The sequence below is a fragment of the Nicotiana tabacum genome, chromosome 14, assembly GCF_000715075.1.
Source record: "Nicotiana tabacum cultivar K326 chromosome 14, ASM71507v2, whole genome shotgun sequence".
Lineage (NCBI taxonomy): Eukaryota > Viridiplantae > Streptophyta > Magnoliopsida > Solanales > Solanaceae > Nicotiana > Nicotiana tabacum.
Genome location: NC_134093.1, coordinates 48,745,432 through 48,771,996, shown reverse-complemented (window position 1 = coordinate 48,771,996; position 26,565 = coordinate 48,745,432). Strand labels below are relative to the sequence as shown.

Below are 26,565 nucleotides of genomic sequence, written 5' to 3'. Positions count from 1 at the left end.
GTATAATGTAATCCACAAATGGACAAGTTTTTCTATGACAAACTAGCTTAGTTTATGTAAAACTTCTATCCTTGGATGCATTGAATTTTAATTGTTTTATGCCTACCAACTTATCTAAAATATATTCCCACATAAATAATGATGGATATAATAAAATAAAACCGAATTCCTTAAAAAAAATGATTATTTTTTCCCTAATCCCTTTTTAACTTTTAGAAAATCTTAGTCTTATTTCTGTGTTTATTTTGAATTTTCTTTTAAGGAGTATTTGAAGAAGCTGAATCGAGGAAAATATGGATATATCTATGATCCAATAAAATATAAGAGTATACTAACTACACAAAAGAAAAATATTAGCACGTACAGGCAGCTTTGTCCATTTGTAGGTTATAATATGATTTTGCTACTTTAAATATGAAATAATGCTGATTGTGTAATTCTTGAAACCATAAGCAATATATGTTTTTACAAGTCGAAATATCGAGGAAAGTTTGTGAGATTCTTTCTACAATATATTCAACAACTATTAAATAAGTTTTAAATTTTTTAAAATGTTAAACTAGTCTCTTGGCCCGGTTGAGGACAAGATACGGGAAGCATGTCTTACGTGGTTTGGTCATGTGAGGAGGAGGAGCAAAGATACCCCGGTGAGGAGGTGTGAGAGGTTGACATTAGAGAGCCTACGGAGAGGAAGAAGAGGTGGGGAGAGGTGATTAATTAGGCAAGAAATGGCGCAGCTTTAGCTGACCGAGGACATGATCCTTGATAGGAAGGTATGTAGGTCGATGATTAGGGTAATAGATTAGGTAGTCTAGAGTTTTCATAACAGTAGTATTGGCAGACAGTTTCGCTTTCTGTTGGTAATACGTTTTTATGACTAATCATTATTTTCTTTCATTGTTGATCACCTTACTGTCTTGTTTTTATTCTGCTTTTATATGGTTTTTGGGTACTGTCCCTTCTTGTCTATATTTGCATTAATGTGGTGTTTATACTTTCCTGAGCCGAGAGTCTATTGAAAACATCTTCTCTGTTGTTGTTATTAAACTAGTCTCTTATCTGAACATATATATTGGAACAACAGAAGTATAAATTAACAAAATACAATGTGGTAATAATATAACATTGATTTGCTTAATCGTGATAATAATTAATAACTTGGTGGTGAAATTGTTTGTAGAAGTTGGCAAGAAAATGAAGTTAACGTCATATCTGTTTTTGCTTTAAGTATTTGATAAGCCAGCGAAGCTTTCACGCATGCATATGCTTTAAGCTAAACAAAATCCCATCAAAACTGAATCTGAATCAAATAACCAAAAAAGAAAAAAGAAAAAAAGAAGAGAAATTGTGTAAAATGAAAAAATAACACCAATTTTGTGTAAAAAAATAAATATAAATTAATGGAATGTTACAAGAAAACTAAAGGAGAAATTGTCGGACCAAAGATCAAATTTTCCTTAAAGAATTGTGTGGGGTGAGTTGTTACTCCTGCAAAAGCCTCCATCCCTCACTTTTCACTTTTTAGCAGCTTTTTAAATTTTAAATCAATTAATTAATAGCATTAGCATGTTCCTAAAATTATGCTTTTCAGTTGAAGTAGCTTTAAAATCCTTATATAAATATGATTTACAGTAATCAGAACTAGAACGTTAGGATATGAACCTACCTTATTTGGAAAAGATTATATGTAGTCGGTACATAAAATCTACAACATAATATTATACGACTAGAATTTCTTCTTCCACTTCTAATTAATGCCTTTCTTCAAAATTTGAAAAGCAAAATACTATTTTCAATAATAAAAGAGACTTAAACTAATTATTTCAGTCGTTGTTCCTAAGAACTTGCCGTTGCTAAATTTTGTATGAATTAGAACATTTAGCTATAAAATTCTGTTTAGGCGAATTTTTTGTATCTACTATCACTCAAACAAATGCTAAAATTCTACGAGAATCAAGCTTCCAAGTTGATTTAGCAAAACAAGGAATAATTTTAACTTGAGAAAATCTTTGTTCTTTGTGTTAAAAATTAAACAAATATACGGAGTATCATTTATAAAAATGCAAAGAATAAAGAGAAGATCTGGTTTGCTTCTGCCACATAAAAAGAGGTTCTCATAATCTCATGAGATTTTAATTTTGACTAAATTAATGAAAACAAATTATACAAATATGGAATGAGACCCAAGAAAGAGCATTTTTAAGATCCCAAGCAAAGGATATATTAGTCCAAAAATTAAGTACCCCCATTCTTGGTCATGAGTATACAAGAGTTGTATTACCCTATAAAGTGGCGACAATATCTCAACAAATAAAATCTTTTTTAAAGAAAACAAATTGATAAAGATCATTACTTCCTTTTTATGATACAACATTTACTCCATTTCACAACGTCAATTTTTTTAACCCCACCACCCCCACTGAACCCCTCCCCCCAACTAGCAACTTACCACCATTATAAGAATACATATATGTATGTAATTTGTACTCCTATATCCTAAGATTATACATATGTTATACACAGTGTCTAGTTGAACCTATATTCAAAGGTGCACTTGTTTACAGATTGTCACATTGGGTCATTGACACAGTACCAACTAGAGGATAAAAAGTGTGTGTGTGTGTGTAAATGAGAAAGGGAGAGCAAGAAAGGAATGGGGTGAGAGAAAATGAAGCAGCTGAGTTGGTTTTGACAATCACAGCTGCTAATTAGGCTTCTGGTATTCATTCAGATTTCTGTGTTCTTGGGTAACTTTCTGAATTTGGTTTTGTTTTAAAGATCCAATTTTTTTGCTTGTTTATTGAGGATCATTTGTTCCACTTTATTGGGTCAGTGTTCTTGATGTGAACAGTGCTTTGTATTTTGATGTTGTGGGTACCAATGACACTTTTTAAAACAGTTTTTTGCTTCCAGATTTTGTTCTTCTGGTTTGTTTTTTTATTCAAATCATAAAAAGATTGATTTTTTATGTGGTTTTACTCGTGCCCATTTGCTCAAAATAAGTGATTTTCATGTTGGGGTTTGTAAATCTTGTCAATTAGGAGTCTACTTATCAGAAAAAAAAGAATCTTGGTAGTTAAGAGTTAATGAAAATTTCTCCATTTTCATTTTGCTACTTAACAAGTCTATTAATGAAGCCTTAATCAGAATTAGGGGTTGCTTAGAAGTTAGAATGTTCCCTTTCTTGTATGAATTTGATATGTTTTGTCAATTGGTGAATTGTGGGAACATACTGTTAAATTATGATGTGCACAGTAGTTAATCTTTATGAGATATACTTGTCTAACAAATTGAGAATTCTTTCATATTTTTGAGATATTTCTGGCTTATAGCACAGTTTGTAATGTATGAGACCTGATTCTCAGTCAGTCCTTCCCTTCCTTCTCCTGTTCAGGTTGCTTTTGATGCACAGGCATTGAAACTTTTAAGTTGAAAAGTAATTGGAGCTGCACCTCTGGTTTGTGCTTGGCAGACCCCAGAGGCACAAAACAGGTATTTTGCAATGATGTAATAAACTTCAATGCCCATTTCACATGATTTTCATTCCTAGGCCTTGATCCTGTACACCCAAAATTGGTTTTGTCTGCTTTCTTCTTAATCTGTTCTCTTTTCCTATAGGGGCTTGGTAGTTGAGCAGTTTAAAGTTTGATATTGGCCTGGGATCCATCATTTCTATTACTGGTATAAAATTCCAAGGATAAATCCAGTAGTTTTCTTGTTCTTTGCTGGAGTCATGGCAACCTTGAAACATTCGGACTCCAGGCGCAAGTACTCTTGGTGGTGGGATAGTCATATCCCAAAGAACTCAAAATGGCTTCAAGAGAATCTTACTGGTGAGTACCTCTGTACTTGGCTCTACTTTTGTTTTTGTTCTCCTTGGCCTTGCAGAAGTTGCTTAGTTCTTAATATTTTTATGCGCTCATTTTTCTCGGAAGAAATAGATTTCTACTGTCCTTAATAGAATATTTGGTGTTGTGATTTTTATTTGGATCACAAAAAAGTAACGTCTATGCAATACAGGATGGTTACACTTGAATATAATATGATAGTTGGATTTGATACCATCTGCTTCATGCATTTATTTTTTGAGAAGGAAAAAATATATCATCAAAGCATCAAAGAGAAACAAATATATTTGTTCCGTGTTGGGCTTACCATGATTTTATTATATTGTGGTAAAACTGTAAAAGGTTTCATGCACGCTCAGATCATACTTTTCAAATGCTTTTCTTTGTGTCTCGCTTTATGCCTTTACCATAAGAATCTGTACTTAACAATGTGGCCATTTTGGGGCATATGTATATGATGTGTATATGTAGCTTATGCTTGGGAATTGGTTACCTGCAATTTTTTTGAGTTTTTCAAATTGAGAGGTTTTTCACCAGAGTATTTAAAATGTGTTTCATTGTTCCATTGCCTTCTCTACTATAGGTTATTTTTGCACAAAATTCTTGGAGTGTCTACATAACTTATCTTTCTGCCCAAAAACAAGACTAACATTCAGGGACTTGCCTTGAATCTATGTTCTAGCTAGTCTTCATGTTACTGTCCCTCTTTCCCGAGGCCGATTTTTTTTAGTAAGGGGTGATATGGGCTGCCTTCTAAACTTTTCACAAACTAAAATCTTTTCTTTTATGTTTATTGGTAATGGCAATGGCTTGTGAAACTAAATAGGGGCTTTTCCTTTTTGATTGAATAGCCCATTCTCATGATCTTTAGTAAGTAGGTAGGCAAACCCATATGTCCTTAGTAGCAGTGGCAGAGAAGAAGGACCGATTTCATTCAACATTTGATTCTCAAAATTTAAAATATCTTCATTTTGTTAAAGAGAGTGAATTTCAGATATCTTTAAAAATTAATTTTGCCTCCCAAACTTTTGCAGAATTTGTCTTTACTGTTTCCCTATAGATTGGCGCTCCAGTCTTTTCAAATCCTACTGCCTCCCTCTCTTGTGTATGTAACAGTATGTGCACCACCTGCCTAGTGCCAGTGCCTGTGATAGAGAGCCTTACCTTTTTATTCCCGTATAATATACATGTATCCTGTAATGGAAGTATTTATTAATACCCAACTCTTAATGGAAATATATGCAAAAACACTTCAATTGGAACCATGCTTGCTAACCTCAACTAACTCATGTATTTCACTCAGCATAGCACATTTAATATATCCATTTATTAACCAATTATTTGTGCATTATGTGCATATATTATGGGAAAAGGTATCTAAGTAGTTGTAAAAGCTGGTGGAATAATGCTGTGGCATTTTGTCTCCTCCCCGCATTTAACAAAAACGTTCTGCTTGTTTAACAGGAAAAGTATATATTAATTCTTTATAATAGATTTTCTCATCCAATATGAGGAATTAAACCTGTTTTTGTTTCTTATTTTCGCAGAAATGGATTCTAAAGTGAAGGCAATGATCAAGCTCATCGAAGAAGATGCTGATTCATTCGCAAGAAGGGCTGAAATGTACTACAAGAAAAGGCCCGAGCTAATGAAATTAGTCGAGGAGTTTTACAGGGCATACCGAGCATTAGCTGAAAGATATGACCATGTAACGGGCGAGCTTAAGCAGGCCCAAAAAACCATGTCAGAGGCATTTCCCAATGAAGTACCCTTTCTTCTTGAAGATTCGCCAGTGAGATTTTCAACACAGGAGGCAGAGCCACATACTCCTGAAGGGTTGCGCCCTACTCATGCTTTGCCAGATACAGGTGACTTGAATCAGCATGCGGTGGGGTTACTGCTATCAAGAATGTATGCTGTAAAGAAGAGTGGAGATTCTGATAAGGGAACAAGTGAGTGGGGTCTAAAACAGTTGTGTGAGATGCTTGGGGCTGGAGAAGAAATGCTAAAGAATTCAAAGTTCCTTGAGGGAACATTGAAAAAAGGTTTGGACTGCAATTCAGAGGAAAAAGTACAAAGTTTGCATTCTCAAGTATCTGAATTATCAAATGAGAATCAAGACCTCAAGGCCAAAGTTGACGCCGAATCAGAGCGTGCAGGTCAAGCTGAAGGGGAAATTCAAATGCTGAAAGAAGCCCTAGCTGGTGTGGAGGCGGAAAAAGAAACTACATTCCTGCAATATCAGCAATGCCTGGAAAAGTTGTCTGCTGTAGAGAGGGATCTCAGTACTGCACAGAAGGACTCCTTTAAGTTCAATGAACGGGCTAGTGAAGCTGGAAATGAAGTTCAGAAGTTGAGGGAATCCCTTATCAAACTGGAGGCTGAAAGAGATGCTGCTTTGAGCAAACACAAGGAGTATCTGGAACGGATATCTAGTTTGGAAGATAAGGCTTCTCAAGCACTTAAAGACACAAAAGGAGTAAACGAGCGAGCAATTAAGGCAGAAACCGAAACTCAGCATCTGAGGAATGAGATCTGTAAATTAGAGTCTGAAAAAGACTGTTGTTTTCATCAGTATAAACAATGCTTGGAAAAGATTTCTGAACTGGAGAAAAAACTCTTGGCGTCTCAGGAAGAATCCAGACTTCTTAGTGAGAAAGCTGATAGAGCTGAAATTGAGATCAAGAAACTGAAAAGGTTGGTTATGGAGCTAACTGAGGAGAAAGAAGCCTCAGTCCGTGAGTATAAAAACTGTCTGCAGAAAATATCCAAACTTGAGCATGAACTATTATGTGCACAAGAGGATGTAAAACGCCTTACTGGTGAGCTTTCGGCGGGCGCTGCTAGGCTTAGAAATGCCGAAGAGAAGTGTGTTCTGCTCGAGACATCAAATCAGTCATTGCACTCTGAGGCAGATAGCTTGGCGACGAAGATAACTATGAAAGATGAAGAGCTTTCTCAGAAGCAAAGGGAGCTGGAGAAACTTCAAAGTGATTTGCAATATGAGCACTTAAGACAAGCCCAAATTGAAGCCACACTTTTGGCTTTGCAAAATTTGCACTCTCAATCTCAAGAGGAGCAGAGAGCTCTGGCCTTGGAGCTCAAAAATGGCCTTCAACTGTTGAAGGACATGGAAACAAGCAAAAATAGTCTGGAAGATGAACTTCGGAGAGTGAAGGATGAAAACCAAAGCTTGAGTGAACTGAAATTGTCCTCAACCATCTCGTTTGAGAATCTGGAAAATGAAATCCTTAGCCTGAGGAAGATGAAAATGAGACTTGAAGAGGAGGTTGCAGAACAAGTGGGACTTAATAACAACCTTCAGCAAGACATTTCATGTTTGAAGGAGGAAATCAAGGGCCTAAACAGGAGCTACCAGGCTTTGGTGGAGCAAGTGAATGGTGCAGGTTTAAATCCTGAGTGTATTGAGTCTTCAATAAAGAGCTTGCAGGAACAAAGCTCAGAGCTGAGAATAATCTCTGAGAAGGACAAAGTAGAGAAAGAAGTCCTTCACAAAAAGCTGGAGGATATGGATGAACTTCTGAGAAAGAAGGCTGTTTTGGAGAGTTCCCTGTCCGATGTGAATGGGGAATTGCAGGGATCGCAGGAAAAGGTGAAAGCGCTGCAAGAGTCTTGCCAAATTCTCGATGGAGAAAAATCGACCCTCGTTGCTGAGAAATCCGCTTTGCTATCTCAGTTGCAAATTATAACTGAGAGCATGCAGAAACTCCTAGAGAAAAATGCTGTTCTTGAGAACTCTCTTTTTGGTGCAAAAGTTGAACTGGAAGGTCTCAGGGAAAAATCCAAGGGTTTAGAAGAAATCTGCCAATTGCTGAAGAATGAGAAGTCCAATCTTCTTGCTGAAAGAGGTAGCCTAGCTCTTCAGTTAGAAAGCGTTGAACGGAGACTAGAATACCTGGAATCAAGATTTACAGGATTGGAAGAAAAATATGCTTGCCTGGAGAAGGACAAAAAAGCAACTAGCTTAGAAGTAGAAGAACTAAGAGCTGCAGTTGGAATGGAGAAACAAGAAAGGGCCAAATTTTCTCATCAGAGTGTGACCCGATTAATTAGTATGGAAAACCATATTCATCTCCTACAAGAAGAAAGTAAGTGGAGGAACAAAGAATTTGAAGAGGAGCTCGACAGAGCTGTGAAAGCCCAGTGTGAAATTTTCATCCTGCAGAAATTCATACAAGACATGGAAGAAAAGAATTATACTTTGTTGGTTGAGTGTCAGAAACATGTTGAGGCGTCAAAATTGGCTGACAAGCTGATTACAGAGTTAGAGAATGAGAGCCTTGAGCAGCAGGTCGAAGCAGAGCTTTTGCTAGACGAAATTGAAAGGCTGAGACTGGGGATATATCAGGTTTTCAAGGCCCTTGACAATGAATCTTATTTTGTATCTGAAGATAAGGTCGAAAATGAACAAAGTTTTCTGCATCATATTTTGGGCAATATCGAGGATCTAAAATGTTCGCTCGGAGAATGCGAGGATGATAAGCAGCAGGTGTTGGTTGAAAACTCTGTTCTCCTAACTCTACTTGCACAGCTGAAATCAGAGGCCCTGGAACTTGAGTCGGCGAAGAAATCTGTAGAGGAGGAGTTCAATGTCATGGCGGAGAAGCTTGTCACAGTGCAGAAAGACAATCATGAACTCCTAGAGATGAATAAGAAGTTGGGACTTGAAGTGAGCAGGGGCAGTCAACTAACAGCTGTACTTGATGCAGAAGTTGGGAGTCTGTCCGTCAAGCATGATCAGTTGCAGACAGCTTATGTTGAATTAAAAAAGAAATACTCTCAAGTTCTTGAGGAGAACAGAACTTTGTTGCAAACAATCACAGAGATCAGGGAGGAGAAATGGACGGTGGAGCAGGAAAATGATACCGTTTTACTCGATAGTATAGCTCTTAGCAATCTCTCAACAGTTTTGATGAGTATTGGTAGTGAGAAAACTGCCGAGCTGAAGTCAGTATGTGAAGATATGCACAATCTTTATGGTGTAATTAGTGACTTTGATAAGGAGATGGGCATATTGAAGGAGAAGCTGGAAAGGAAGGAAACTGAAAACTTACTCCTCAAGGAATCAGTTCAAAGACTAGAAGAGGAGCTCCATGAAGTCAGGGAATCTAACGGTCATTTGAAGTTGGAACTTTCCACTGGAAAAGAATTATTTGATAAGCAGGAAGCAGGGCTCTTGGAAGCCAATCAGAAGCTTATAACATCTGAGAATTTGAACTCAGAATTGTGTAGGACTCTGGATGCACTAAAAACTGACCGTCAAGAATCCATGCAGACAAATGAAATTCTAGAAAAGAAGATAGTTGAAATATCAAATACAAATACTACTCAAAGCCAAGAAATTGAAGTCCTTCGGGAAGTGAATATGAACTTGGTAGCTGAACTGGGTAAGTTGCATGAAGAAATTGAAGCGCAACGAATGCGAGAAGAATATTTAAGTTCGGAGCTCCAAGAGAAGAACTATGAATTTGAACTATGGGAAGTAGAGGCAGCAACCTTCTATTTTGATCTCCAGATCTCCTCTGTTCGCGAAGTACTGCTGGAAAACAAAATGAATGAGTTGACTGAGGTGTGCGAGAGACTCGAGGATAAAAATGCTTCCAAAGATTTGGAGATTGAACAGATGAAAGGAAGAATTAATTCGATGCAGAGTGAAATTGGAGAACTGAAGTCACAGTTACATGCACATGCTCCTGTAATTGCTTCTCTGAGGGATGACGTTGTTTCACTTGAGCATAATGCTCTTCTCCTCATGAAAGTTAATCTAGCTGGCTCTCAGGAATCAAAGGTAATAAACTTTCTCATATGTAAGCAATTTTATTTTTTTATTTTAGTATTTGCTACAGCTAACAATATATCTATGTTTGGGTTTGAATGGAATTCTGGTCTTTCTGTACATGACCGTTGCTTTAAAACATCAATTAGTGATTTGATTGCTCAAAGATTTCCTCCATATGTCATTGAAAATATACTTTTAATGCATCTTTCCTTTACTTCCTAATACAATTCTTGGCCAAGAGTTTCTTTTAAAATTCTTGCTTGAGGATTGTAAATCTTTTATGAGCTAGTTCCAGTGAAGAGTTTCTATCATGATTTCTCGTGTCTTAGGGCTAAACCATTTTTATATTTTCCGAGAGTCATAAGCTTATAGCCTGCAATAAATTGTCAAAGGATATCTAGTTGAACAAACATTCCTTTAACAAATTGTATTATATTGCGGAGTTGTCTTGTGGGTACATTGAAAACTATCTTGTTCTGAAAATTTGATAAAGTGCTCCAGAATATATACAGCATCAGCATTTCCCAAGTTCTCAACCCTGTTCTTAAGTTTCAGTCTGAGAATGTAGCGATGAGCTCCAACTTTTTACTGAAATTTGTTCTTGCTGCTTGCATTTGCAGTGTGTTGAAGTTGAGGTTCATTCAGATCAAGTTAGCTCCAACAAGCTGACAGATGGTCAATCCATCGTGCCAAAAGGTGTTTTTGATTTGCAGGAGTTGAGGACTAGGATTAAATCAGTTGAGAAAGTAGTGGAAGATATGAACAAGCCTATTTTGCATCAACCGTTACCCATCAAGGCTGTCCGAGATAGTACTGCTAGTGAAATTGAGGTATTAAAATCTCAGCACACTCCGGATCGAGAGAAACACGAGCTTGCAGGAAGGAGGGGTCATCAGAATGAGCATGGTGATGACCGTAATCGACGTAAAGCAAAGCCTAAGTCCTTTGAAGTAAAAAATGGGACGCTAATGAAAGATATACCACTTGATCATGTCTCTGATAGCTCACCGGAAAGAATTAGAAGAGCTACTTCTGCGGCAGAGAGAGTGGATGATCAGATGCTTGAGCTGTGGGAATCTGCAGAAGGCAGCAGCCTCAGTCGTAGCATGAAGGATTTTAAGAAGCGGGCAAATCATCCAACAGAGGGGCCTACCTCGAACAATCAATTCAGGAATTTGGATTGGAGGGGCAAACATCCACCTACAGAGTCAGAAGTGGAGAAGGAGTTGGGTGTGGACAAGTTAGAGTTATCAATGAACTCGTCCGAGGCAAATCAAGAAATGAACAAGAAGATTCTCCAGCGACTTGCTTCTGATGCAGAGAAATTGATGAGTCTTCAGATGACTGTTGATAACCTGAGAAGAAAGTTGGAGTCAAACAGAAAGGCCAGAAAGCCCAAAAATGTCGATTTTGAAACAGTTAAGGAGCAGCTACAAGAAGTTGAGGAGACGGTCGTACAGCTGGTGAATTTGAATAGCCAATTGATGAAGAGTACAGAGGAAAGTAGCTCATATTCTACGGGAAGTGCTTCAGCAGACTCGAAAGAGGTGATGAATATCTGTCAGAAGAGAGTTTCAGAACAGGCAAGAAAGGGGTCTGAGAAGATTGGACGGCTGCAGCTAGAGATTCAGAAAATTCAGTACATTTTGCTGAAACTGGACGACGAAAAGAAAAGCAAAGCCAGGAGCAGATTTTCCAGGAGCAACACAGGGATCATACTGAAGAACTTCATCCATATCGGGAGGAGGAACAGTGAGAAGAAAAAGAAGGGTCATCTTTGTTGCTTTAGACCTTCCGGTAGTAGCAGCAGCAGTAACAGCAACATCAGATATCGCGTCTAATGGTTCTAACCTTACTATTCTGATCATTTCTTCTGTGTCAGAGAGAAACTGATCGTTGTCTAGTTTTAGAAGAAGCGTTAAGAGTTAGAATGGACCTAATTCCAAAATAAGCTTGGTCATGGATACTATTTTGATTATTCAGACTTTTAACTGTAATGAATTTTAGCAGTGGTTTGTAATTCTTATGTTTGTGAAATTCTCGAGGGTTATAGGTGTTTGTATGGAGCCAGTATGCTTCAGCTTGTGCATGCAGATTTCTGCTAAATCCTTATTATGCAAGCCTATTAACTAACTCCGTTATATTGATAGTAATTTGATATGTTATAGGAGGTAATTAGTCTATATTTAGGGCTACTACATCCTTGTTGTGTAAGTTATGTAGGTTAATGATAAAAATGAAATTTCTTTTCTTGTAACTATGAGTAATTCACATGAGATGAAACCAACCAGCAAAATTCATTTTTAATAAGACAAATGGTAGCTATCCGCAAATTGTAAGACTACAAAAGCTCATTGATACAAATCTTGATTCTATGATTTCCAAATACAAAAGAACACCTTTAACCCCGTTCCATATACTCTTGCAAAAGATGCAGTATCACTATTTGGCAATTTTGAAGCACCAACTTGCTTTTCTTACGTACCTTCAATTTTTTTTTTCTTTTTTTAATTTTTATCCTGCGTCTCTTCTGTTTATTTTTCTCCTATCTCCATTTTCTTCCCTTTATTTCTTTGTTGGTTTTGCAGTTGAAAATTCCTTCTTATACTTTTCTTTATTGTGGGCATTATTGTATTATTGATTTTTTCGGTTAGTTATAATTCTAAATTGAAGGTTGACACAAAATAGATTCAGTTTCTCGTCACTTAAGCATTCGGTAAAGATAGAGATTGACTAAAAAACACAATTAAACGGTTAGGTTTCAACAACACTTTTAGGTATTCTTCTTTCCTTATTTTTAAAATTATATTCTTTACCTGTTTTTAGTCTTTTAGTTATCCAAGTGTAGTTTCTTTATTTCATTTCTATTCACGATTGTGATCATTAGTGACAGCATTGCTGCTCGTAAAATAATGGACTAATTGATGATTTATTTTGGTTTAGGCATTTTGGAGTATTAAGATTTCTGAAAGAAACGTCAGAAGAATTCTTCACGAATGTTTAGAGCGTGCAAATCTATTTATCTTTTTTTCTTGTGTTATGCCTTTGGATTTTGCTTTGTTCTCTTTTTTTTGTTTCCTCTTCAGGTTTCGTTTACTTTTTACTTACTTAGATGAAGTTAAATGACTCTGTAAAATTTGCAGACTGGAGTTTGATTTCCATACCTTACTTTTGAATATATTGTTTTCTTAATTCTGTTGTATGACATTTTTAGTCTTTTTTTATTCACCTATCACTATCACGACAATTAGTGATTTAGCATTTCTACTTCTAAAAATAATTGACTAATTGTCATCATGATTATTTAGTGTATCGATTTAATTGTCTTATTTTCTTTAATTATGTTCTGCCTTTAGATTTGGTTTATCTCTTCCTTCTTCCTTTTTTATTTTCAAGTTTCATATATCATTTTTACTTATTTAAATGACATTAATTTACTTGTGAATGTGCAGGCTCGCACATGTTCTGCATATTCCTTCCCGTAACCTTTCTTTCCGACACAGCTTTTGAGGCATTCTAAGTATTCGTAGGAAAATAAATGTTATCTCTGTCCTTCATTTTACATCGTCTACTCTTTAATATTGCAAAACTATTGGAAAGAACAAAGTCAAACTGCCCCCTTCATGATTTCATCACTATATGATTTTACTTCTTATATTGTTACAAGTTTCAGGAGAGAAAAAATATAAGTTTGTTCCACTTTCTTCTTAGATCTTTGACCTCTAAATATAATCACTAATGAATATTCATTATTTTAACATGAACATTAATTTATCTTCTCTAATTAAGTAGCCGATTGTTCCTTGAGAACTTTGTCATTATAAGAGTACAAAATTAAAAATGCGGTACTTTTATTTGAAATTTTTATTTTATTTTTTGAAAATATAAAATCCTCTTCATTGATATCAACTACATTGGCTAAAACACGTGTTTTATCGCGCGGATAAATTAACTAGTGTCAGTATAAAGTTATATGAGGATTGCCCAACTTTTTTAGAAGCTTTGTTATGGAGTTGTCATCCTAGGAAGCTCATTTTGGGCTCATCAACGATTGAAATGATTCATGTCCATCACTTTAATGCATATGAAGAATTCAAGTCATTCGTCTTGACATAGTCAAGTAAAAGAAACAAAAGCCTACAAATTTGATCGGAGAAACTAGAGTCAGCAGTTTATGGAGCTCTGAAGTGAGGAGTTGACAATAAGGACGGTAAAAATTTACCTGCACTGTGTTTGCACCCGATTTAGTTAAATTAACCACGCAAAACAAACTAAGGTCTAGAGGCATATTTTAAATAAACAATAAAAAAAAACATGTACAATCGTTAGGGTCATCGTCATTCTTTCTTCTTCTAGCGTTTTGGTATATTCTGAAGCTTTGGGGAATTCTTTCTTCAGTTTTTTATTTCTTAATTGGAAATCAGAAGCCGCAATTCCAAAACTACATCTTGGTTGGAATTTTTCGTGTAGAATGATTCGGTAATAGCAATTTGAAACATCTGGAAAGAGAAGCTTGTCTTTTAAAATTTGATGGTAGCATTCAAGAAAATCTTTGATTGCTTTTATAGGCTAATAAAACTTTTTGTAGGAAATCCTTGAATGCTATGTTGGCTAAAACAACCAATTACAAAATCAAAGTTGCGCTCTTCATTTCCTTCTATTGATTTCGAGTTTGTGAATGAAGATGTACCTTAAGCTTTTTACTAGAAAAGTTCCTCGATTTAAATGATTTTATCCCTTTAACTACTAGTTTCACATGAATTTCTCGTCTTACCAAAATCTTCTCCATTATTGCGAATTTCTGGTTATTATATTCAGGTATAGCATTGGCCACCTATCACATATCATATTCTTATCTAAGTTTATGTTAGGATATTGAAAATGAAATATAGGTATTATAAGATAAGAGATTGAATTGTGAAAGGCTTCTATTCTTATTGAGTATAACAGAGTTGTATAAATAGGAGAGAGTTTGTTATACATAGGAGAATCCTAGAGATAAGGGAAAATATAATTTGTTACAATTTCAAATACAGAGACCTATCAAAATAAACTATGTGTATTTAGCCTTATCATGCCCCCTCAATATGGGCTCAATCTCCTTGAAGCCAATCTTGTGAATGAATTGTCCAAATGATCGTTTAGGCCGTGCCTTTGTCAAAGCATCAACAAGTTGATTCCCAGTAGGTATGTGACTCAGTGAAAGCTCATTTCTTTCTACTTGATCACAGACAAAGTGGAAATCAATAGCCACATGTTTCATTCGACTGTGAAAGACTGGATTTCGACTTAAATAGGTAGCACCAATATTGCCACAGAGTACCTTAGGAGGGTTGGACATGGAAACGTGCAATTCCTTCAGTAAATTTGTGATCCAATTAAGCTCAGCTACAACTCTATATTCTGCTTCAGTAGACGATCTAGCAAATATGCGTTGCTTTTTGGAGCACCAACATATTGGATTATTGCCAAGAAATATAACATAGGCAGAAGTTGAGTGCCTGGTATCTGGTAGACCACCCCAATCAGCATCTGAGTAAGCTAGCAACTTGAAAGAAGTGGGCGTAAAGTGAAGACCATAAGTAATGGTACCCTTTAAGTAGCGTAGAAGTCTCTTGGCTGCTTGCCAATGTTTCAGGCTTGGTCGATGCTGAAACTGAGCAAGTTTGTTCACTACAAAATATATATTTGGATGAGTGAATGTTAGATACTGTAAGGAACCAATAATCTGCCTGTATAACTTGGCATCTGCAGATGATGATCCATCATCAAGTGAAAGAGGTTCATTGGTTGACATCGGAGTGCTAACACTGTTCGCATCAAGCATGCCGAATTTTTCCAGAAGATCAGCGATGAAGCTGCTTTGGGTGAGAACCAAACCATGAGCATGCTCCAAGACTTCAACACCAAGGAAAAAATGTAAAGAACCAAGATCTTTGATGGAAAACCGGTTACCTAGTAGTTTGATGGTACTTTGGACATGAGAAGAGTTAGAACCAGTGACGACGATATCATCGACATAGACCATCACAAAAAGTAATGAGCTAGTAACACATTTTAGGAATAATGAGTCATCAGATTTAGCCCTTTGAAAATCACATGATAGAAGGTACTATTTGAGCTCGTTGTACCATGCCCTGGGTGCTTGACGAAGTCCATATATTGACTTATGAAGCTTGCATACATGTTGTAGAAATTTAGGATCCTTAAAACTGGGTGGTTGATTCATGTAGACAACTTCATGAAGTGTACCTTGTAAGAAGGCATTGTTCATATCTAATTGTCGCAAGGGCCACTTGAACGACACCGTAAGTACAAGAATTAAACGTATTGTAGTATGTTTGATCACAGGACTAAAGGTGGAATGAAAGTCTATACCATGTTGTTGGTGAAAACCCTTTGTAACTAATCTCGCTTTGTAGCGATCCACAGACCCATCAGGTTTATACTTGACACGATAAACCCACTTGCAACCAACTACATTTTGAGATGGAGATGAGGAACCAAAGTCCAAGTGGAATTTCTCATAAGGGCAGTAAATTCATCCTTCATGGCTGTTTTCCATTCGGGATACTTGTTTGCTTGGGCAAAAGTTGTCGGAGCAAGAGGAAGCAGTTTGGTGGAAGTGATAGCAAGATAGTCAAAGATAACTTTTGGTTTGAAGATATTGTTCTGGGATCTCATGACCATAGAGTGAGTAGGAGAAGGTGGCAAAGGTTGTGGTGGAGGCAAAAGAGATTGTGCAACATGAGACATAATGGTGGGCATGCCTGAAGTAGAGGGTGAGGGTGAATTAGTTGAGGTACTTACATCAGTACTGGATGAGACGTCCTCTGCAGTAGTTGGAGTTGCAGTGATCTCTTAAGTAGTCCTTGGGACAACCAGGTCGATGGCTTGAGGTATAAGAGGTGGAATGCATGATTCATTGGTACAAGGTAGGGAAATTGAGGAGGAGGAAGCTACTGGATAGTGCCAAGACTCCAAGTTGGAGGTTGAAGCGCGATCAAGGGAATGGAAGTTCAACTTGAATGGAAAAATATGTTCGACAAAGACAATATGTCGCGAGAGAAAAACTTTTGAGGTAGAGAGATCTAGGCAAGCAAAATTGTTAGTGACAGAGGAGTACCCCATAAAGACACAAGGTTTTGATTTTGTATCAAATTTGGAGCTACAGTAAGGTTTAAGCCAAGGATAGCAAAGACAACCAAAAACCCGAAGCTTGTGATGATTAGGTGTGGTATTGAATAAATACTGAAATGGTGATTTTAAGTTGAGCAAAGGTGTTGGTAGTCGATTAATGAGGAATACTGCATTTTGGAATGCAATGGACTAAAATTTGAGTGGTACCGAGGCATGATGAAGAAAGGTCAGGGCAGTGTCAACGACATGTCTATGTTTTCTTTCAGCAGTTCCAACTATTTGAGGAGTATATGGAGGACTCATGAGATATTGAATACCCATTTTCAGTTAGAGAGATTTAAGACCAATATATTCACCTCCTCCATCTGTGTATAGTGTCTTGATGTATGCACTAAATTGATTATGAATCATTCGAGTGAAGTTGATAAAAACACTTTTAACATATGATTTATTTTTTGAGCGGGAACAACCAGGTATACTTTGTATAGTGATCAACAAATATAACATAGAATCGAAAGTTGTCAAAAGATGGAATTGGAGATGGACCCCAAACATCTGAATAAATTACATCAAATGGCTTAGAACTAGAGATAGAGTTATCACCAAATAGTAAACGATGACTTTTATTACATAGACATGAATTGCAAAAAGTAAAAGGATCATTATTTGACACTGAAAGCTTGAATGAAGACACACATGCTTTGGTGATACGAGGTCGAGGGTGACCAAGACGAGCATGCCAAAGGTGCAGGGACAGTGATGTTCGAGTAGCAAAGTTGACTTGTGGTGAAGGGGGTGAGACACTGGTTGGTGGCCATTTGTAGAGATCACCTTTACTCCGATCTTGCAGAAGACATGCCCCCGTGCTCAAATCCTTCACAACAAAAGAGTAAGAAAAATTCAATGGATGTTAGATTTTGACGACAAAATTGAGCAACAAAGATTAGTTTTTTCTTTATATAAGGGGAACAAAGAACATTCTGTAACTTAAAAGAATTATTGGATGAAGAAAGTGTAGTGCAACTAATATGAATAGTTTTTTCATCTCCAACAATTATTTCATCAGTGTCAAGAAATTATGTTGCGGCTTGTAGAGATTGTGAATTATTTTTTATATGGTGTAATGCTCCAGAGTCAACAATCCAATTGTTTAGGGGATTAGATGCATAGGATATGCGGTTGGTGAAGTTGGCTTGAGCCTCAAGTACACTATGTGATTTTGAGCGACAGACTTTGGCGATGTGCCCAAATTTGTCACATATTTTGCATTGGACTCTCTGTTGGTTGCCACAATTGTTGGGGTGGAAGGATTTGGAATTCTGGAAGGAGTTGGTGCATTGATTGGTTGAGATGTTCGGAATGGGAACCCTGCGGTTGTTGCTTGGATTATAGTTCCTGGATTTTGACTTTGTGTTGGCTGATTTTTGATGAAACTGGGTAGTAATGATTGGGGTTTCAAGCTTTGGCTCAGAGTGTTCAATAAATATCTCATGCGCAAGCAATTTGTCATAGAGCTCTTCAAACGATATTAGGTTATCTCGAGCCCTTATAGCAGCATATTGTTCTTTGTACTCAGATCCTAGACCACTTAGGATGTTAATGACAAGTTCCTCATTTGAGAGAGGTGAGCCACTGGATTGGGGATCCTCCGAAATGGATTTAATATCCTTTATGTACTCACTAATGGAGCGTAAGTCTCGTTTGAGATTTGCAAGAGTGTCACACAGGTTGAAGATGCGTGACTGGGATTTCTTGGTGTCACACCCCTTTTTAAATACTAAAAGTGATAGAAAATCTAAATGTGGTAAAAAATTAGGTGCTCACAGTTGGTATAAGTAATTTGAAGAATTTTCCAAGCGTGTTTGGCAGTGGCAACATGTGCAATTAGAAAAGCGATTGTAGGATCGACTGAGGCCATGATAGCATTGCGGACAAGGCTATCCTGTCTCTACCAAAGCTTGAACGCGGGGTTGGGATATTCATTGTTTGCTCCATCTTGGATATGCACAGATGGAGGGGGAAGTGACCCTTCCACATACCCAAGAAGATCATAAACAAAGAGAAGAGTTATGACTTGTAATTTCCAAGTAGAGTAATTAGAACTCCCTTGCAATTTCAAGGGGAGTTGGGATGCTGAATTGAATGAAATTAGTTGGGATAACTGAGCAATGTTCCCATGACTGATTGTGACAGTGGAGGAAGTAGACGAGGTGGCTGAAGAGTAAGTATGTGAATCACACATTCTGGAAAAAAAAAAAAAAGGAGCAACTCGTGTGAGTTTTTAGAAGGCTCTTGATACCATATAAGATAAGAGATTGAATTGTGAAAGGCTTCTATTCTTATTGAGTACAACAGAGCTGTATAAATAGATACAATAGCAATAGATGAGAGAGTTTGTTATACATAGGAGAATCCTAGAGATAAGAAAAAATATAATCTGTCACAATTTCAAATAGAGAGACCTATCAAGATAAACTATGTGTATTTAGCCTTATCAGGTATGATAAATGAATATGATTATATTTTCAAAATCAACTAATCTTAGCATGGTATATTTCATGTTCATTCTGGTAATGATAGAGTTTAGTGGCACAAGAGTTTTATGAGATTTAATATTTCAACGGAAAATTTTTAACTAGTGGAACAAGATGATGTGGATAACTAGTACGCATCAAGATTTAAAGAGCATAATGGAATGATCTAAAACATAACGAAACTCGCGTGTCAATAATTATCGTCATTTAGTTGCCGTTAGATGTTGATTATTTTACATTATTAATTAATACTAGTGTGAAGGCACGAGCGTAAAATTTTAAAATATCTCATATATAATTAAATGTGTATCTAAGTTATAAAATTGAGAGTAATGATAAATGTATGTAAGTTTCTGAAAATGATAAATGCCGAGCCTATTTAGGAAACTCAATAACGAAAAAGTTCTACCTGTTTTTTCCTCATACATGTGTTAATATTATTGTATTTATTTTCTACTTTTCTTAAAAATTAAGAAAGAAACTTTAAGAGTACCTAATCCATGTACTTATATGATATTGTCACAATCTATTTATCTATTATTCTATTTTCATGAAAACAAAATTCAATTAAATTGAATTTTGTTGTCATTAATTTTTTAAAAGTAAAAATTTGAGAATCTAGATCAATTTAAAATAAAAGAGTAGAATCTAACATCACTTTTTTTTGGTCACTGCCCCGTTTGGGTTTTATAGATTTTTTATTAAAAAAATATATGACTGTTGTAAACCAAAAAAGAAATTGTATTAACGAAAAAGATAGTTATTAATATATTATATATCATTGATTAATTAAGTTTTCAAATAAGATTCAAACTTTGGAAAAAGTTTTAATCTCATTGCAGTGCTACTTGAAAAACTCCTTCAACAATTGTAAATCTAGCAGATCCGTCCTTAACCAAAGGTATTGAATTTAAGCCCTGGGTATAAAATTGTCTTTGTTAATGTGAGACTTTCCGACGCAAAATCAAATTTAATTAACCCCAATACAAGTACCATACCGAGTAGAAAACTAAAAAACTTAGAGTAGCAAATTTTTATTAGATTCATAATCCTCGTGAAAACTAACTTGAGTTACAAACGTAAAGAATTTTGTTATGTTGATTGAGTAGATAATATTTTTTAAAGATGTATAAGTCCTTGTGAAAGTGTCACGACCCGAAATTCTCACCTTCGGACCGTGATGGCGCCTAACATTTCACTTGCTAGGCAAGCCAATGTTAGAATAATATTATCCATTCAAAAAAAATTAAAATTTATTAATAACAAAGAAACAAATGCGGAAGTAAATGCTAAAATGTAGTGAATAATCCATAACAATAACGGTGTCTAAATACCATCCCGGAATTGGTGTCACAAGTGCACGAGCTTCTAGAATAATACAAATAAAGGTTTGAATAAGATAAAGCTGTCTGAAAGCAAATACACAGCATAAGATAGACGGGGACTTCAGAACTGCGAACGCCGTGCAGTTATACCTCAAGTCTCCTCTGAGAAGCTGAAATTCGAGCAAGTCTTTGGTACGCCGCTGGGACCAATTTCAAAATCTGCACAAGAAGTGCAGAGTGTAGTATCAGTACAACCGACCCCATGTACTGGTAAGTGCTGAGCCTAACCTCGACGAAGTAGTGACGAGGCTAAAGCGGTTCACTTACTTTAACCTGTACGCAATATTAGTAACAACAACAAATAATAGAATAAATAAGGTACTCATTTATAATACTTGAAGCCAACTCAGCAGTCATAATCCATTATTATTTCCATCAATTCTATTGCAGCGTGCAACCCTCTCTCACAATATATTCACATTCAATTCTATTGCAGCGTGCAACCCCCTCTCCCAATATATTCCTTTTTAATCAAGTCTGTTGCGGCGTGCAAGTATATATATATATATATATATATATATATATATATATATATATATATATATATATATATATATATATATATATATATATATATATATATATATATATATATATATATATATATATATATATATATATATATATATATATATATATATATATATAGTGCAACCCGATCCTCCAATATGGACTTTTAATAAGTCTGTTGCGGCGTGCAACCCGATCCTCCAATATATCCATTTCAATCAATTCTGTTGCGGCGTGCAACCCGCTCCTCCAACATATTTATTTACCAATTCTTATAGAAGAAATTTCCCCAATAGATGCAACAATTAATATAAAATAAGACAACAAGCATACAACCGTTATGAATTAACTATAAAACAAACAATGACAAATAGCAAATTATTATGGAAATTAAGGAGAAAATAGGCAGTTTAATATTTAATATGATAAATGTCAAGTAGCAATTAATGCACATAAATCAAATAAACATGTAGCAATTATTGCAGGAATTCAAGATTTAATATTTAACAAAGAATAGGAGAGAAATAATTATTATAATAATTAATTCATGATTTAAAATGATTTATGATTTTTTTTTCAAGTAATTATACAAACAATTAATTTGACGACGTATAGACACTCGTTACCTCGACTATACGCCGTTCACATGCATTTCACATAACAAATAATTTAAGGGTTCTATTCCCTCAAGTCAAGGTTAACCACGACACTTACCTCGCTTTGAAAATTCCAATAAATTAATCGACCACAACTTTTCCTTTTAAATTCTTCTCCAAAAGTTTCAAATCTATTCACAAACAATTCGATATACTCAATACAAATCGTAGGAATTAATTACATATGAATTTACTAATTACACGGATAAAAATCCGAAATTCACTTTAAAAATTGAAAGTGGGACCCACATCTCAAATCTCGGAAAAACTTATGAAATCCGAATACTCATTCTGAGACGAGTCCAACCATATAAAAATTATCAAATTCCGACATCGAATTGACCTTCAAATCTTTGTTTTACATTTTTGAAAGATTTTGTAAAAATCTGATTTTTTTTTCCATAAATTCATGGATTCATGATGTAAATAAGTATGGAATCATGAAATATAATCAATATAAGATAAGGAACACTTATCCCAATTTTTTCCCGTGAAAATCGCTAAAACCGAGCTCCCCAAACTCAAAAATGAGTAAAATGGCTAAACTCCCCGTTTTATGGGGTTTCTGACATTTTCGAGCGCCATAGGTAGCGTGGGGCGCTGCCTACGGCATACTTTCTAGAACACCAATAAGTCCCAGCGCCAGGGTTAGTGCCCCACGCTACCCTGGGCGCTGGCGGCTATGAAAAATCTTTCCTGACACGAAAATGGGCATAACTCTCTCATACGATGTCCGAATTCGACGATTCTTTTTGCTATGGCTCCAAAATTTCAATACGGATCTAATTCTTCAATCAAAACTGAATTCTGAATTCATTTTATTAATGGTATACAACTTATTCTTGAATAAACGACGTCGAATGTTCTTGAAATGTCAAAATTAAATTCCGTTAACCACCCGAAATTCACCCGAGCCCCCCGGGACCTTAACCAATTATACCAACAAGTTCTAAAAAAATCATATGAACTTAGTCGAGACCTCAAATCACATCAAATAACATCAAAATTATAATTCACACCTTGATTCGGACTTAAGAGTTTCAAACATTTCAAATTGCAAATCTCGTGCCAAAATATATTAAATGAATCCGGAATTATTTCAAATTTGGCACATAAGTAATAAATGACATAACGGAGCTATTCAAATTTCCAGAATCGGATTCAGTCTCCGATATCAAAAAGTCAACCCCGTAGTCAAACTTGGAAATCTTTAGCCTTTAAATTACTAGTTTCCGTTAAATGGTCATAACTTGAGATAGGGACCTCCAAATTAAATTCCGGGCATACGCCCAAATCCCAAATCACAATACGGAGCTACCGAAACTGTCAAAATACTGATGTGAGATCTGTTTGCTCAAACTATTGACCAAAGTCAACTTAGTTGAGTTCTAAGGCTCTATTTCACATTTTAATCCATTTTTCTCATAAAAATATTTCGAAAAATTGTACAGACTGCGCACGTAATTCGAGAAATAATAAATAGTGCTTTTCGAGGTCTTAGAACACAGAATTAATAATTTACTTTAAAGATGATATTTTGGGTCAACACATTCTCCACCTCTACAACAAACGTTCGTCCTCTAACGGAGTTAGAAAAAGTACCTGAGCTGGAGAAAAGGTGTGGATATTTACTCCGCTTGTCCGACTCGGACTCCCAGGTAGATGCCTCTACCAGCTGACTTCTCTATTGAACCTGAACTGAAGGATAACTCTTAGACCTCAACTGTCGGACCTGCCGGGCTAGAATAGCCACCGGCTCCTCCTCGTAAGTCAAATCTTTGTCCAATTGGACTGAACTGAAATCTAACACACGGGACAGATCACCATGATATTTTCGGAGCATAGACACATGAAACACCGGATGAACCGCTGATAAACTAGGTGGTAATGCAAGCCTGTAGGCTACTTCACCCACCCTTTCAAGAATTTCAAAGGGTCCAATATACCTGGGGCTCAACTTGCCCTTCCTTCCGAACCTCATTACATCTTTCATAGGTGAAACCCAGAGCAATATTCTTTATCTAACCATGAATGCAATATCACGAACTTTACGGTCGGCATAACTCTTTTGCCTAGACTGAGCTGTGCGAAGTCGATCCTGAATAATCTTGACCTTATCCAAGGCATCCTGTACCAAATCGGTACCCAACAACAGAGCCTCTCCTGGTTCAAACCATCACAACTGGCGAACGACATCGCCTTCCGTATAATACCTCATATGGAGCCATGTGAATGCTCGACTGGTAGCTATTATTATAAGCAAACTCCACAAGTGGCAATAACTGATCCCAAGAATCTCCAATGTCTATAACACAAGCGCGAAGCATATTTTCCAATATCTGATAGTGCGCTCTTACTATCCATCTGTCTGTGGATGAAATGTTGTACTCAACTTAACTTGCGTGCCTAACTCACATTGTACAGCCCTCCAGAAGTGTGAGGTAAACTACGTACCTCGATCTGAAATAATAGACACGGGCACACCGTGAAGACGGACAATCTCACGAATGTATATTTCAGCTAACCTCTCTGAAGAATAGGTAATTGCCACTGGAATGAAATGTGTTGACTTGGTCAACCTGTCCACAATAACCCAAACTGCATAAAATTTTCTCTGAGTCCGTGGGAGTCCAACAACAAAATCCATAGTGATACGCTCCTATTTCCACTCGGGAATTTCTAACTTCTGAAGCAAACCACCAGGTCTCTGATGCTCGTATTTAACTTGCTAACAATTCAGACACCGAGCTACATATGTAACTATATCCTTCTTCATTCTCCTCCACCAATAATGTTTTCGTAAATCTTGATACATTTTAGCGGCACCAAGATAAATAGAATACCTGGAACTGTGGGCCTCTTCAAGAATTAATTCACGAAGCCCATCCACATTAGGCACACAAATATGACCCTGCATTCGCAGAACTCCATCTTCCCGCATAACAACCTGTTTGGCATCACAGTATTGCACCGTGTCCTTAAGGACAAGTAAATGAGGATCGTCATATTGCCTCTCTCTGATGCGCTCATATAAGGAAGACCGAGCGACTGTGCAAGCTAAAACCTGACTGGGTTCTGAAACATCCAACCTCACGAACTTATTAGCCAAAGTCTGAACATCTGTAGCTAATGGCCTCTCACCAACCGGAATATACGCAAGACTGTCCATACTCGCAGCCTTTCTACTCAAAGCATCGGCCACCACATTGGCCTTTCCGGGGTGATACAAAATGGTGATATCATAGTCTTTTAACAACTCCAACCATCTTCTCTGCCTCAAATTAAGATCTTTTTGTTTGAACAGATACTGAAGGCTACGATGATCAGTAAATACCTCACACGAGACACCGTAGAGGTAATGCCTCCAAATCTTCAAAGCGTGGACAATGGTTGCCAATTCTAAGTCATGAACATGATAATTCTTCTCGTGAACTTTCAACTGCTGCTATGCATATGCAATCACCTTGCCATCTTGCATTAATACTGCACCAAGCCCAATGTGAGATGCGTCACAATATACCGTATATAATCCTGAACCTGTGGATAACACCAACACTGACACCGTAGTCAAAGTAGTCTTGAGCTTCTGAAAGCTCAACTCATACTCGTCTGACCATCTAAATGGGACACCTTTCTAGATCAGTCTGGGCTTGCTATAGATGAAAACCCTTTCACGAACCGACGATAATAACCTGCTAAGCCTAGAAAACTCCGGATCTCTGTAACTGTAGTAGGTCTAGGACAATTCTGAACAACCTCAATCTTCTTAGGATCCACCTTTATGCCTTCTGCCGATATTACATGCCCAAAAAAGGCAACTGAGTCTAACCAAAACTCATATTTTGAAAATTTGGCATATAACTAATTATTTTTCAAAGTGTGAAGTACACTCTGAAGATGCTGCTCATGCTCCTCCCGACTACTGGAATAAATCAAGATATCATCAATGAATACAAATACAAAAGAATCTAAATAGGACTTGAACACCCGATTCATCAAATCCATAAATGATGTTGGGGCATTTGTCAACCTAAATGACATCACTAGGAATTCGTAATGCCCATACCGAGTCCGAAAAGCTGTTTTAAGGACATCAGATACCCTAATCTTCAACTGATGGTAACCAGACCTCAAATAGATCTTTGAAAATACCTTGGCACCCTGAAGCTGATCAAATAAGTCATCAATTCTTGGCAGCAGATATTTGTTCTTGATAGTGGACTTATTCAACTGCCGATAATCTTTACACACCGCATAGAGCCATCTTTCTTCTATACAAATTATACTGGTGCACCCCAGGGTGAGACACTAGGTCTAATGAATCCCTGATCAAGCAAGTCTTATAACTGCTCCTTCAATTCTTTCAAATCCGGTGGGGCCATACGGTACGGTGGAATAGAAATGGGCTGAGTACCCGGAGCCAAATCGATACAAAAGTCAATATCTCTGTCGGGTGGCATCCCCGACAAATCTGCAGGAAATACTTGTGGAAATTCACGAACAACTGGGACTGAATCCACAGAAGGAACATTCGCTCTAGAATCGCGGATATAAGCCAAATAGGCTAGACATCCCTTCTCGACCATACTATGAGCCTTCATATAGGAAATAACCCTACTGGTAGCATGACCATGAGTTCTTTTCCACTCTAATCGAGGTAACCCCAGCATGGCTAAGGTCACCGTCTTGGCA

The 26,565-nt window shown here is 36.6% G+C and overlaps 1 protein-coding gene across 3 annotated transcripts; it reads left to right on the top strand.

The window, feature by feature from the left end:
- Positions 1 to 2,343: 2,343 nt before the first annotated feature.
- LOC107828237 (protein NETWORKED 1A) lies at positions 2,344 to 11,754 on the top strand. Of its 3 annotated transcripts, none has more exons than XM_016655521.2 (5): positions 2,344 to 2,719; positions 3,395 to 3,492; positions 3,619 to 3,833; positions 5,396 to 9,657; positions 10,269 to 11,754. In XM_016655521.2, exons 3-5 carry the CDS (start codon positions 3,734 to 3,736, stop codon positions 11,487 to 11,489), a joined length of 5,583 nt encoding a protein of 1,860 aa, XP_016511007.2. In that variant the 5' UTR covers positions 2,344 to 2,719; positions 3,395 to 3,492; positions 3,619 to 3,733; the 3' UTR covers positions 11,490 to 11,754. The 3 variants fall into 3 exon arrangements, with proteins under 3 accessions (XP_016511007.2, XP_016511006.2, XP_075085657.1); XM_016655520.2 differs by having other exon boundaries at positions 2,486 to 2,747; XM_075229556.1 differs by having other exon boundaries at positions 2,499 to 3,166; positions 3,366 to 3,492.
- Positions 11,755 to 26,565: the final 14,811 nt, after the last annotated feature.

Excerpts from the sequence above, each read along its gene's own strand:
- LOC107828237 (XM_016655521.2), top strand. The coding sequence starts at position 3,734 with ATGGCAACCTTGAAACATTCGGACTCCAGGCGCAAGTACTCTTGGTGG. Across the intron at positions 3,834-5,395 it reads GCTTCAAGAGAATCTTACTG|AAATGGATTCTAAAGTGAAG; the intron begins GTGAGTACCTCT and ends TTATTTTCGCAG. Across the intron at positions 9,658-10,268 it reads CTGGCTCTCAGGAATCAAAG|TGTGTTGAAGTTGAGGTTCA; the intron begins GTAATAAACTTT and ends TTGCATTTGCAG.